Source organism: Pocillopora damicornis, chromosome 6 (assembly GCF_964200805.1).
Source record: "Pocillopora damicornis chromosome 6, jaPocDami1.2, whole genome shotgun sequence".
Lineage (NCBI taxonomy): Eukaryota > Metazoa > Cnidaria > Anthozoa > Scleractinia > Pocilloporidae > Pocillopora > Pocillopora damicornis.
Genome location: NC_142675.1, coordinates 11,864,292 through 11,877,500, shown reverse-complemented (window position 1 = coordinate 11,877,500; position 13,209 = coordinate 11,864,292). Strand labels below are relative to the sequence as shown.

The 13,209-nt window shown below is 37.5% G+C and overlaps 3 protein-coding genes across 3 annotated transcripts in view; all 3 read left to right on the top strand.

Moving 5' to 3' along the window:
- Positions 1 to 2,001, top strand: part of LOC113664524 (neural cell adhesion molecule 1) — a 17,874-nt gene extending 15,873 nt beyond the window's left edge. Inside the window, exons 6-7 of the mRNA XM_089209175.1 lie at positions 625 to 891; positions 1,682 to 2,001. Of these exons, the coding sequence (XP_089065301.1) occupies positions 625 to 891; positions 1,682 to 2,001 (587 nt within the window). The remainder of the gene's footprint in view (positions 1 to 624; positions 892 to 1,681) is intronic.
- Positions 2,002 to 2,508: 507 nt separating this feature from the next.
- Positions 2,509 to 5,618, top strand: LOC149043989 (uncharacterized). Its single transcript, XM_089210810.1, has 6 exons — positions 2,509 to 2,567; positions 3,021 to 3,358; positions 3,881 to 3,904; positions 5,213 to 5,323; positions 5,437 to 5,455; positions 5,573 to 5,618. The coding sequence occupies exons 1-6, from the start codon at positions 2,509 to 2,511 to the stop codon at positions 5,616 to 5,618; spliced, it is 597 nt and encodes a 198-aa protein (XP_089066936.1).
- Positions 5,619 to 6,008: 390 nt separating this feature from the next.
- On the top strand, positions 6,009 to 9,741 carry LOC149043988 (tyrosine kinase receptor Cad96Ca-like). The gene is made up of 9 exons (XM_089209105.1): positions 6,009 to 6,376; positions 6,540 to 6,650; positions 7,086 to 7,276; positions 7,986 to 8,108; positions 8,349 to 8,419; positions 8,593 to 8,633; positions 8,819 to 8,915; positions 9,001 to 9,100; positions 9,537 to 9,741. The coding sequence occupies exons 1-9, from the start codon at positions 6,148 to 6,150 to the stop codon at positions 9,600 to 9,602; spliced, it is 1,029 nt and encodes a 342-aa protein (XP_089065231.1). The 5' UTR covers positions 6,009 to 6,147; the 3' UTR covers positions 9,603 to 9,741.
- The last annotated feature ends 3,468 nt before the right edge of the window (positions 9,742 to 13,209 follow it).

Here is a 13,209-nt window from a genome sequence, read left to right as displayed (position 1 = left end):
ATGACTCTACGTGCCGTGCCAGTGGGAAGGGATAGGAAAATACGAACCGCGCTAAGTACCCATCATATTGCAGGATTCGTCACTGTGCCCTCTGAGAAAAAAAATTAGTACCCCCTATACTTGCTGGTTGCAAAGTAATTTTTCCCAGCCCTGAAGAGGCGAGAAAAAATATGAGCTATGAACAAATTTCCGCCCGTACTTTATGTTAAAACATCGAATAAGGATTTTTTTATTCCACTATCATTTTCAGGTTTTAGTATTTAAATTTTAGTATAGGAATTGCATCCCACAGCCTTATCTGTACAACGTATCGATTGCATAAGGTGTATGCGAGAGACGAAAACAACTTGAACTAAACCCTTGAGAGGTTCTTTGTCGTCGTTCCTCCTTTAAAGTTCGCTTCTTTAACAGTCTAATTTAAACAGTAGACCAAAAAAGTTAAACTTTGGATAGTTCAGTGCGGCCAATATTCTACTACGTACTTTTGCCTTGTTCTAATATATGCGGCATATTTTGCTATTAATGACACAATAGTGGAATGACAAGGCTCGTCAATGTTCTGATAGATATGAAGTATCACCATTTATTTATTCAATTGCTTATTACATTTTTATTTATTCTTAGACCCGCCCACAATTCAAAATGTCACCACGTCATCTAAGAAGTCTTGGATTGGCCAGACAGTGACTTTAAAATGTCTTTCTGATGGTCTTCCTACACCAACGCTCTCTTGGTACAAACCTGAAGGAAGTGAAATAAACAGAGTCAGAGCCAGAGAAAACAAAGTACAAGTGCCACTCAGGGGTGATCAAGATTTTGGTCATTACAAGTGCATTGCTGCCAATGGACTTATTCCATCTCATGAGAAAGTAATAAAGATAAATCAGATAAGTAAGTAAAAAGATCAGTGTATTGTAATTAGAAGAAAACTATATATAAGGTCAGCATTTTATTCTGCGTTTACTCATTGTCACTGTTTCAGGTGCAGTAGAAGTAAAAGCCACATTTTCTAGCAAAGTACTCGACAGAGTAGCTCACTCCCTATGTACATCTCATGCGATAGATTAACATATAATGCGTGCAGATATTTTGCAAGGTCCATAGTTGTGTGGAAAAAGATAAGGGTACGTTAAACCATCGAATAAAGAATTTGTCATCCCGCTATTCTTTCATTTTCTAATTTTGGCCGCTTAGTTTTCGATGTACATTCTATGGGCTTATCTGAGCGTTCTGTTCGAATTTTTCCCCTCTTTAGTGGACAATGCACCCATATTTGTTAAAACACATTTGCAGAAAACTATCGACACATTACCCTTAAGTAGCATTAAACACGTTTCAAAAGAGCTATAAGTGATTTCGTGACTGAGCACTTTACACGGATCATTTTTCTGTCGACTTAGATTTGTGCCAGTTTTAACAACGTTATCTGCTCGCCGCAGATTGACGACATCCTCCAATGCGATTATCCATTACTTCCTCAACCATGGACTCTAAAATTTTTCCTTTTCTTATCAGGCTAATTTATCCGGTAGCTACATGTATATTCATTAAATTGTGGTAATGCAAGGACTTGCATTCATCCTAGGTATTTTGACAAAACTCACTGTGAGGTAGTCACCAAAAAAATTTCTCCTTCCCTTTTTTTTTCCTCAAAATGATCCCTTTTTATGGCACTGTATAGAGAAACCAGGGATAGCATCCATCAAATCATCAGAATCAGTCATTCAAGCAACTTTGATAACAATACGATGGACTGCACCAGCTGATGATGGAGGAAGTCCGATTACAGGATACCGACTGATCTTACGAAAGGGTGAAACTGAGATAGAAGAGGATAATATCACCGATCCTGGGACGACTACTCATTCGTTTCGTGGTTTGGAGAGTGATACCAACTACACGGTGAAACTGTTTTCCAGAAATTTTGTATTCGAGGGAGATGCTAATATAAGGAAAATTAGAACCATATTTGAAGGTGAGGAATCACAAATGATTTCGTGACTGAGCACTTTACACCAATCATTTTTTTGCCAACTTAGATTTGTGCCAGTTTTAACAATGTTATCTGTTCGCCGCAGATTGACATCATCCCATTCGATTATCAATAACTTTATCATAAGATTTTTGATTTTAAATGCTTGTCCACTTCTTAGTGGCCAGTTCCCTTTCCCTCTCTAATGGTTGTTTGAGAGGTACCTACGTTTTAAGAAGCAGAATAATTAATAAACCACAGGTGAAAGTAGGTGAGATGAGAAAACAAACTTAACGGATTCTGTTTCATACACTACGCTGACCTTTTATTTCAAATAACCTTACGTTGGCCCTTTTTCTGTCGTCACGCAAAAAAGGGCTCGCCACTTTGCTAAGCGTTATTGTAATAACGGACATACTAAGTTGGTTTTTTCATCTTTTGAAAAAGGGTAAAATGTTTGGTGTGAGAGACCCTATCCCTCGTGGGCCCCATCCCCCGTAAGTGTGTAGTTTACAAGTTTTTATGTACAGGCCGTAATGCCTACTATGTGGGCGAATCCTCTCGGCATTTATCCGCACGTGTGCATGAACACTTGGTCAGTGATAAGAACTCCCACGTTCAGACATTCACAAAATTCTCGACAATGTCGCACTCTATGTTCTGATGAGTGTTTTAGCACCTTAGATCACGCTTCCACAACTCTCCAACTTAAAAATCAAAGAAGCTATGCACGTTCAGTGAGGGCAAGCTAAACTTTATCACCAACTTTATCATGCTAATTTAAAACTTTCTTTGTAATTGCATACATTGTTCTGTTTCCATTGTTTGTTTTGTCCAATCAGGAGTTTGTTATACACTTTAAATTCAACTTTGTATTTTATATACATGAGAACTTCAGACAGCAGAAGAACTGTCGAAACATTTTTAAAAAATGTCATATATTTTCTTAAACCAATTATCTCTTCTGACAGTGAGGCGATTTAATTGCTGATAATGGTTGTGACCAGATTTGTAACAAGAAGTTGGATAATTATTACAAATTTCACAGTATTTGTGTTGTTGACATCAATCTAGGAGCCCCAGATGTGGTTGAGATAGACGAGCTGCCAAGTGAAACAACAGACGATAAAATTACCCTAAAGTGGAAGGAGCCAAAAAGTAATGGAAAAGTTATCACCATGTATACAGTGTACCTAAGAGTGATGACTGATGGGAAAGTGGGACAGTGGACAGAAATACGGAAAATCAGAGATGCCTCTGTGAGAGAATTGAAAATAGCGTTGGAGAGAGGAAGGGTTTATCAGTTTGCCGTTACCGCAACTAATGAGCTTGGTGAAAGCCTAAAACAAGAGGAAGCAAATATACAGCAAGTCAAGGCGGAGGGAAGTATGTTCAAATGAATCTTACTTTCCCCTTTCATTGGTTAATCATTTTCTTTACTTAGTTTTCAAGTACTCATCATGTCATCAACATCGAGGTTTTTAAGGGTGAATTCTTCACTTGCATAAAACCTGAATCAATGAGAAAAATTTTACCACTGGCTGATGTACGATAAGTTGTTTTGCAGTGTGTTTTGTTACTACATTTCAGTTAACAAGTTAATTAAATAATAATAGTTAAACGGCGGCAATTACACTTACAGTTGATGGCTGTGTGAATAATATCAAATTCAGAAATTACATTCCTATTCGGGATTTGTTTATAATGACAAGGAATTGACTCTTGACATGCAAACGCATTGCAAAGAGATCGAGTCATCCACCAGGCGTAAATAGGGGGGCTGGACTCTGGATCGTAGCATTGATCATTGTATCAGCACTACTTTCTCCACTAGAGAGAAACTCAACTCTTTGTTAACCACCGTCAGTTACTTTCATTCAGCTCTAAATAGAGTTTTTATCCCCACAGATGGCTCTGAAAGCACAGCAAAAGGTAAATTTATAAAGAAATTGTTAAACGCATTGAAGTTCACAAAGCAACCAGGTGCATTATGAGGCATGATTTGATGCTACTCTAGTTTAAAGATTTAAGGAATGAAGTTACAAGTAATACTCCTGATGAGAAGGAACCAGCGACTGGTTTTGCTGTTATTCCTTACATTCACAGTGTTTCGGAACCTATGAAGAGAATTTTGAATAGCCACAACGTTTATATTGCTCAAAAACCTTTTCAGATTTGGGGCATATTTTTATTGTCAAACCTAAGGTTTCTATCACAAATGAGCAACTAACTGAGACGCTTTTTATTCTTTTCTGTGCAATGACAGCGATCACCAGTATATAGGAAATACCAAACGTCAGTTTGGTACACGTTTGAAAGAGCATCAAAAAGCGGCCTTCTTTTGTAAAAAAGAAAATTTAGCTTTGTCGGAGCACACATGCCTAACTAACCATACAGTTGAGAAGGATAATTCTAAAATTATCACCACTAATCCATGTTACCACCAGCACCTTTGTTTGGAAGCCTGGCATATTAACTTTGCCCACGCTCCTTAAATCGTAATGATGGCGGCTCACTTCCTGACGCATATTTACATCTCGTTAGAAAAAAGGGCAGCTAATTAGTGAGCATGTGAGAGCATGAGTGAGGACCTCTTGATGTAACGATTAGATCACCCTTGATGAAGGCACTAGACAGGAATGTTGAAACGTTAGGTCTACGAATCGTAACTTGTCAGTTACTTTCAGTCCATTTTACAGCTGCGTGCTTGGTTGCCAAGCCTTTGAACAGGAGTGAGTCTGAAGGTGACTTTGTTATGATACAGACCTTGCTGCTTTTCAAATGAAATGAATTTTTTAATCATGTAAACTAGATACTAGTCTCCATCACAACATGGTCAACCTCAGCCTCACTCCAAATCAAAGGCTTGGCAGCTATGTATACTAAAGTAGCATCAACCCTTGGTAAATTGTTAAATGTTTGCACGTTTTCTTCCGAAAACGGACTTTTCCTAATTGTATTCCGTATCTGTTTCATTAAACAACTCATTCCTGTATGTGATATATTTCCAGGTTTTTGTTTCTGTCGTTGTTGTTGTTTTTAGTCAATTAAACAAAGTCTTACTTTAAGAAATTATAAGAGAAAGAGTAGCACCTTACTTTTCCTTCGTACCTAACCAATGAGACTTAGTTTTTCGGTCATGAGCCTAAGCTATGTAATGAGAGCAGTTTATCGACCAGGATCAGTGTATTTGTTGTTTGAATGTTACTTGATCAAGCTTTGCGAAATGAATCATTTTAGGTCCTGAGGAATGTAACTGCCCATCTGACAACGTCTTGTTAGCCATAATTGGGGTTCTTGCCTTCACAATCCTTCTTCTAATTATTTACATAATCTGGCTACATAAGAAAGGTAGGTAAAAAAGCATAAGCTATGTTAGAGGTTTGGCTGCAAGATTCATTTTTAACCAAAATTTTGACCCACATCCACATCATTTGTCTTTTTTTCCTTTCATCCTTTTTCAGGCGCTGTAGGGAAACAGAGGTAAGAATTTACTGGCACTTGGATTGTGTCGATGTAATGTGCCCGATATGGTTTCATCTTAACACAAAATTCCACTTGAAGCTGATTAGAACTTTTCGTATGCTTCCTCAATTGTAGGAATTATGCAGATAAAGGAGATGTTTACGACGTAAGTAACAGTTAAGACATTGTGGTTATGTTAGCGTGGCCAGAAACTATGTTATCTCACTTTATCTCTACTTTCTACGAGAAAATAAACCCTTGCAGCAAATAAGAAGGGGAAAAGGTGTAGTTCTACAAATCAAAAACATGTTGCATTAGTGGAAGATACAATGATACAAGGAAGGAAGTTAGACTAAATAAGGTCTTTGTCCTAGGATCCTTTCCTTTACCAAGCTACTTTAAAGATTTTCTTTCCATTGTTTCTGATGATGATACTTTCAAAAGCAGAGAACAAAATGTTAGTAATAATGAGGACAACAGAGATTATGAAGCTTTTGTTATCTTTTGTTATACAAGAATGTAAAGGTTTGTCTGATGAAAATGGGTAAACTGATTTTTATAACCATGTGGAACTTTTTACTGGGATTAATAGCAGATTTGTATATGAATACCTTAACGGCATGTTGGTTTAATAGAATGAAACAGGATTAGAAGATATCGAACCAAGTCTACCCGTTTCCAGAGAACTCACTCAGCCTCCTGCGGAATACATGGATCTCATGGAAGTCAACAAGGATAATAGAAAAGCACAAAGAACAGCTCCAGGTGCTGATTACGTGCCCCTTAATCCGTTAACACGCTGCTGGGAAGTTCCGAGACATAACGTGACCATAGAAAAAATCATTGATAAAGGTGCTTTTGGTCAGGTTGCCAAGGGAACAGCAGTAGGACTTCGAGGAAGTCCTGAAACGACCACAGTGGCTATTAAAATGCTGAAAGGTGAGCTTTTGTACCGTAAACTGAATGACAGTCTTGACCTACAGCCATCCAGGAAATTTTATTGGTTACCGTATTTTTTTAAGCGATTTGCCATTTCATAGCGAGTTTCGGAATTTTGCACAATCTCCCCGTCAACCAAATTTTACTTTTTTTAACGCTCCAGGAAACGCTACTGAATCGGACAAGAGAGATTTGATGAAAGAACTTGACACAATGAAGCAGCTGAAACCACATCCTTACGTCATCAAACTTCTGGGATGTGTTACAGAATCAGGTACGCTTTGGCTGTGGGGTCTAATTTTTTTGTACACATTTTGCATCTGATTTACTCTGTAACATTTTCTCGTCGATGGAAAAGTCACTGCTTCACAACTGAGCACAACAAACAACCATTGCATAAGTTAATTTTATCTTTTTTCAGCCAACATAGACGCTCCTAGATTTGCTGATAGACTAAGACAGAATATTTGCCACTGAACAGACCATTCTATTGTGTGAGCAGAAACGCGTTTTGTAGGGGAATATTTGGTCTGTAACTTCTTATGAGACCGTTATATAGTTTTTCAGCTTTGCTTCGTAAAACCACATCTTATTTTCGTGCGATTTCTTCAAAAGTATTGACCATGACTGGGCTATTCATTTATTTTCTTTATTGCTAAGTTTTTTAGAGAGGGAGTAATATATCAATTAAATTGCTTAATTTCTACAGAAGAGCTGTTGGTTTTGATTGAATATGTGCCTTGCGGGGATCTGCTGGGTTACCTGAGAAAGAGCCGTGGATTAAAAGACACTTACTACAAAGATCCGGATATCAAACCACAAACAAATCTGACGTCACAGCAGTTGATGCGGTTTGCTTGGCAAATTGCTGATGGAATGAGTTATTTGACCTCAAAATCTGTAAGTCAATTGAAAAAGAAACAAAAGGCAAACAACTCTAAAGCCTACTTGTAAGGTGTATCGTCATGTTAAGCTTTGTTTTTCATAGAATGTTATGTCTTTACAAGATCACGCCCGGGAGATGCAAACGTATTCTTACCGTCTTGATGACGTTTTTTTTTTTGTTATGACCGGGAACCCTCACAACTTTGATTTCATCATCTAAGTTTTATTTCAATATGCGAATGGTGATGTTTGTGAATCGTTGCAAGTGCACCCCATCGAAATAGAATATCTGGGTTTTTCTCGTGTACGCGAAGGCAGAGACGTGAATGAATAAAATCTATTGAGATATTGAGCCTACTGAACTGAGTGTACAACAAATATCCATTAAGTGACAAGGAAGAGAAGGAATTAAAACTTGAAATTTATAAATTCGTCTTTGGTTGCTAAACTGCTACATTACAGAACCCTATTTCCATTAAAATCTTACGATAAGCGTTCTATGAAATAACTACGTATTGCACAAATAAAGTAGTTTGCTTCTCTCTGAAAATGAAAATGAGACAGTAATAATAGTAAATTTAATTTTCTTTCATCTGGAAGAAAGAGAAATACGCACACACTATTATGTTGTTCGACATTTCTAATTTCTTAAGTGAACCAATTCATTTCAGTTCTTTTTCTTCTGCAGCCGCTAATTCTTTCTGTTGCATCAATTCTTTCTTAGATCATTCACCGAGACCTTGCAGCCCGCAATATTTTGGTTGGACAAAAGGAAACGTGTAAAGTGACAAACTTCGGAATGGCCAGAGATGTGCAGCAGGAAAATATTTATGAACGAAAGACTAAGGTAATCAAGAACAATGGTGGTGGGGGCAGTAATTCATATCGTTCAGTTTTGTGATCTTTCACAATCATTGTTGTGGTAAAGCTGATATGTTCCTGATTTTGATCATGAATTCCTTGGGTGGGACCCTAATGAAAATATTAGCTGTGCATATACGAGTGCAACTTTAAAAATCACTCTCTTGGACTAGTCGTTACCTATAATTTTTGAACTGTTTCACTAGGTGATATTTGAAATCTTTAGGGCCGTATTCCCGTGAAGTGGACAGCTTATGAGGCCTTGTTGTATGGTAAATATACCACCAAAAGTGACGTGTAAGTATAACTGATTATTACCAGTGGCAATTTTCCAACAAGGTTTATCAATGTTAATCAGGACATGAATTCTATGCTCTGTCAAAGAATACGTATATATATTTTATTCGTCGTTTATATTGTTTATGTCTACAGTCACTTAATTTACATTCGTTTGATTTGTCTTTCTGCAGATGGAGTTATGGAGTTTTGTTGTACGAGATTTTCACCATAGGTAACATCGAATGGATGTCTTTTGTTATATACCATGTTTAATTTAATATTGTATCTTGCTGAGTTAGACAAACGCAATGAGCTTCCTCATGCAATCTCAAACTCCATCAAGTGACGCAGGTGGTGTTTCAGTGAAGGTCGTTTTTTTAGTACATTTATATTTTGATGGTCTTTTGGTTCTTCCAGGCGGTACACCTTACCCACGAATGGATGGAAGAAAAGTTGCAGACCTACTTCAGGATGGATACAGGATGCCTAAACCACAACATGTGGATGAAAACTTGTAAGTTTTATTTTTATACTCGTTATCTCTCATCGTACAAGGAAACGTTCTTCAAATCTCAAACAGATCATTTGAACAATACCAGGTATGAGATCATGATGCAATGCTGGAAGAATGACCCACACGCAAGACCAACCTTCACTGAATTGAAAAATCAGCTCAAGGACATGGAAACCCAACGCAAGGTGAGAATTTTGATCAACATGAACATTTTGTTTTTCACGTAGGACCGACTGGCTTAGGCTCGGCTAATTAGTATTTAAACTTAACATCATTGAGCCTTGAAAGGGTAGTAGTAGGTACTCACCCTTGTAATTTTTATGAAGTTTGGATTGCATCTTTTTGTCATGTCACTGAAGCTAGCACTCCACGAAAAAACAGCGAAGAAGCGAACTACAATGTCTTAATGACAATTGACACTTGATGGTTATTTGAAAGATCATAAGATGATTGCATAACTGCATTGGGATGCACAAAGTGCGGCGGACGATGACGCAATAAATACTTTCTCCTTGAATTTGTTTTGGTGTCAAAAGCTGACCACTTGTGAGGATAACCGCTTATAACGTAAGAGGCACACTTTTTTAATGATGCTTGTTATTGCATTATTTTTCTCTGCAGAAACTGATCAACATGAGAATGTTCGACAAGCAGTTGTCTGCAAACGTCGAGGATTTAATAGTGTAATTCACGGTGTATGACTGGCTAACAGTTTGAACACTTCGCGACAACAAGTTTCAGGGATTAATCATGTTTGCCTTACACGCCTACTTACTCCAATTAGGCTGGAACGTTTTAGTCAAATTGATTTTATTCTCAAACGCTGAAACGCTTTTAATACGTTTACCGATAAAGTATACTATAGTTTTCTCTTCATGGTATTAAGCACCTACACATATGCTTGACACAAGCGTTTGTGTTCGGTTTATTTTCTGGCTCAATTCTGAAAGGCAGGACAGCGTGAAGAAAAATTCAATTTTCAATATTGACGAGATCTTGCTCTGAGTGCCGTGGTTGTGTACAATTTGAGGAAATTGCCATTGAGTCTTTTTAGCTTTGCAAAATGAATTCACTGAAAATTATATGTAAATTGTTGTAAGGTTTTGGTAAGTGAGACATGGCTTTCTGACCAGAGGTCCAGGTCTGTTGATCATCAATAACATACACTCGTCAAACCGGGTGGTTTCTCCTTACACTTCAGTTTCTGCTGAAACAACAGCTAGTTCTAAAGGGTAAAAATAAAAAGCGATGCAACCAAATGATGTCACAATAATTGGACCTCGCGCCAAACTCAAACGATCAAACTCTTAATTTCATTGAATTGGTCCGGGTGTAACCAAACCCTAACTCTAACTTTTGATCTTGATTAGGAATTTTAAGAATATTAAAGTCGTGCTTTTGCAGCAGAGGAATCGGTTAAAACTTAGAGGTCGGATACATGCGAGACCAAACAATCGAAAACAACGGTTGCGAAGGAGAGTACAATAACTGTGACAGCAATGCAGTTTTTTTTTCCTTTCAATTATTCAAACACTAGTGACAATAGAGTATGCAATACCTGTCTCTGACTTTATTTCAGATAAATTGAAGGGTTTTTCCCTCTCCATTAAACGATAATTTCGTTACAATCTTTTGTGAGTTAATCCTTTTTTTCTTTTACAAAAATGCAAACATCAGTTACCTAGTGACCCATTCCAACCCACCCATCCTCAAAGGTAACTCTTGCGTGTGTGGCATGCCTGATGAAATGTCTGTGGTAGCTTTGTTAAGCAGCTCTTTAATAATGACATCAACATAACTACCAAGCTGATAAGACTGACTATTATCGTTAATAACAATGATAGAAATAAAATCTCACTTACACGAGCTGTTATTGTTAGACAAGGTCACAATTAAAAGAAATATACTGTTCCAATAAAAGTGTCAAACTTACCTTGCGCTAAGCAATCATGTTTCAAGTACACACAAGAAAATTTTGCCTGTATCTTTAATACTTGCTCGATTCTACTACCTTGTCGTACGCAACAAATGACATCTGTTCACACGCTCACGGAGGAGGTGTTTCAAATATTTGGGAAGGGTAAAAATCAGGTAAGAATCGATCAGTGGCTTAAGTACAAACTGACTCAAACTTGGGTACGAAACGACAGGGTGCGGAAAGACTGGATACCCTATCCATATCATAGATTAATTTTGATAATTTCTTCATTTTTACCAATAAGAATCTAAGCATCGTTAAACTTCTGAACGTGATGCAATAGTCTCCTAAAAGTTTCTTTATATCAGGTGGCTTGCAGTATGCGCAGATTGATGGTAGGAAAATTGCCAACTTACTTCAGCAGGGATACAGAATGCCTTAACCACAACATGTGGATGATAAATTGTAAGCACTAAAGTTTCTTTAAGGCTGACAATCTAATGAGACCTGAAAATTTTACTGTGCCTTTGATTCTATCACTTTTAAGGCATGTTTTGTAAGTAATCAAAAAGCCTCAATCTATTGCATCTTTTCTCCTTTAGTAATTGAATTCATGCCTTACTTTATGGAGATATTGATTATTTAAAATTTGGAAGATATTTGCATAGCGACAGATGCGGTTGTCCGATTTTGTTATCACTCGTATGACTACAGACCGAGTTGGTCTCCACTCAGTCCTATTACCATTATTTTTCAAAATTATTTTCATGATGAATACTTAGATTTTCCTAATTATCGTGATTTTTTAAACTCACAATTTCCTCTTACCATGCAGGTAGTTCAAATCCCGTACAGGCCTGATTTTTTTCAGGACTTATTTTCACTACTACTTAAGTAGTGTTCCCAACTGCGAGGATCGCTTCCATATTCGAAATAACAAACACTTGTATTAGTATCAAATTATTCGAGTAACTTGGCCGTTTTGGATAGTAGCTTTAAAGTAAAACTCGGTAACCAGTTTTCAGAGGATGCATGGTGGTGACTATCACAAACACTTAGTCAGCTCTATATTGTTGGCAGTTCTATATGAACTAAGCTTGTCACTTAGAAATCATTTCAATTTTCTTCTTTACTCCCTAAGCTTTTCAGTTTTAATCTTAGAAAAATTGCGTTGATCCATGAATTTTATCCGCTATAATTACCTCTTCTTCAAAATATTCCTTGATTTAGGCCCTGGTGAACCGGTTTTCGCTAGAGTATGAAGAGGAAAATAGCAAATTGAACGAACATTTTCTCTTAGTCACTTTTTTAGCTATTGAAGTTATTTAGTGCTTTTATTTTTTACTCTACTCCATTTTTTCCAATTTTTGCATTTTCTTAAAGTCAAAGGATAGAGTAGATTTAATTTTCAATTTTTATGGAATGCCACAATGGTAAGTTTTCCCCCTCCCCTCTTGGTCTCCCCATAACTCCTACACCCCTTCATCCCTCCACTCAACACTCCCTCTCGTAACCAGAGTTCATCTGAGGCGCCCCTCTGACTTTAGGCTTACCTTTGCCAACACCATAGCTGTAATACATAACAAAGCAAGTTATTGCTTCCAAATCGTGTTCGTGCAGTAGCTTCTCGGCTGATTCTGTATCGGGCACATAACTAAGAGCCTCAGAGACGTTTTCAGATGACATGGTTCGAAGACACACGAAGAAGCTGATATCAAGATAGAGGGAATCTTGAGGAAAATTACTCTCTAAAAATGCATTCCATTTGATTTTCACGCACTTCTTGCTATGTACTGAATGAATTTGCGCTTCTGGATTGCGTAATTATTTCGCTTGTGATTCACATGACTTCCGTTTCCGGCCCCAGGAACATGAGTATTCCCGTGCATCCCTACAAGGGTAGATAAACTGAACCCTACCTTGATTATATTTAGTAGCCCTTGGGAAAGAATCCACTGTTGATAAACAAGAAAGATAAATTGAAAACTGTCTGTTACAAGATATTTTTCATTTGCGTGGTGACTTTCATTTAGCTTCAAACGCAGGCGTGATCGATGTCAGCGCCATCGATATTGTTCTCATTCGACACATTACAAGTTTCACGCATAGTTAACTCTAGATCTGAATGGAATATTTCTCCGAGAGGATAGTTTTTACAATTTATGAAAATGTCCCAAGTGTTTAGCATAAATCGAGTTTTCCTCCATAAATTGCACCATCCGCCATGCTGTTTAGGCAATTCTGCCGACTGAGGGCGACAATTTCACGAGGATGATCGTGACACTCGGTCCCAGTCTCAAAACGAAGAGGGGCCTTCCCGTCTATCCCTTCAAATGACTTCCGTATGATTTTGGCACAACCTTCCTCATTGAGGCA

What these genes read in the sequence shown, in the direction of transcription:
- LOC149043989 (XM_089210810.1), top strand. Translation starts at nt 2,509, where the DNA reads ATGCCTACTATGTGGGCGAATCCTCTCGGCATTTATCCGCACGTGTGC. An exon ending in CACGTGTGCATGAACACTTG is followed by an intron (nt 2,568 to 3,020) that starts GTCAGTGATAAG and finishes CAAATTTCACAG; the next exon opens with TATTTGTGTTGTTGACATCA. An exon ending in GCAAGTCAAGGCGGAGGGAA is followed by an intron (nt 3,359 to 3,880) that starts GTATGTTCAAAT and finishes TTATCCCCACAG; the next exon opens with ATGGCTCTGAAAGCACAGCA.
- LOC149043988 (XM_089209105.1), top strand. Translation starts at nt 6,148, where the DNA reads ATGGATCTCATGGAAGTCAACAAGGATAATAGAAAAGCACAAAGAACA. An exon ending in GTTATTTGACCTCAAAATCT is followed by an intron (nt 7,277 to 7,985) that starts GTAAGTCAATTG and finishes ATTCTTTCTTAG; the next exon opens with ATCATTCACCGAGACCTTGC. An exon ending in TTTATGAACGAAAGACTAAG is followed by an intron (nt 8,109 to 8,348) that starts GTAATCAAGAAC and finishes TGAAATCTTTAG; the next exon opens with GGCCGTATTCCCGTGAAGTG.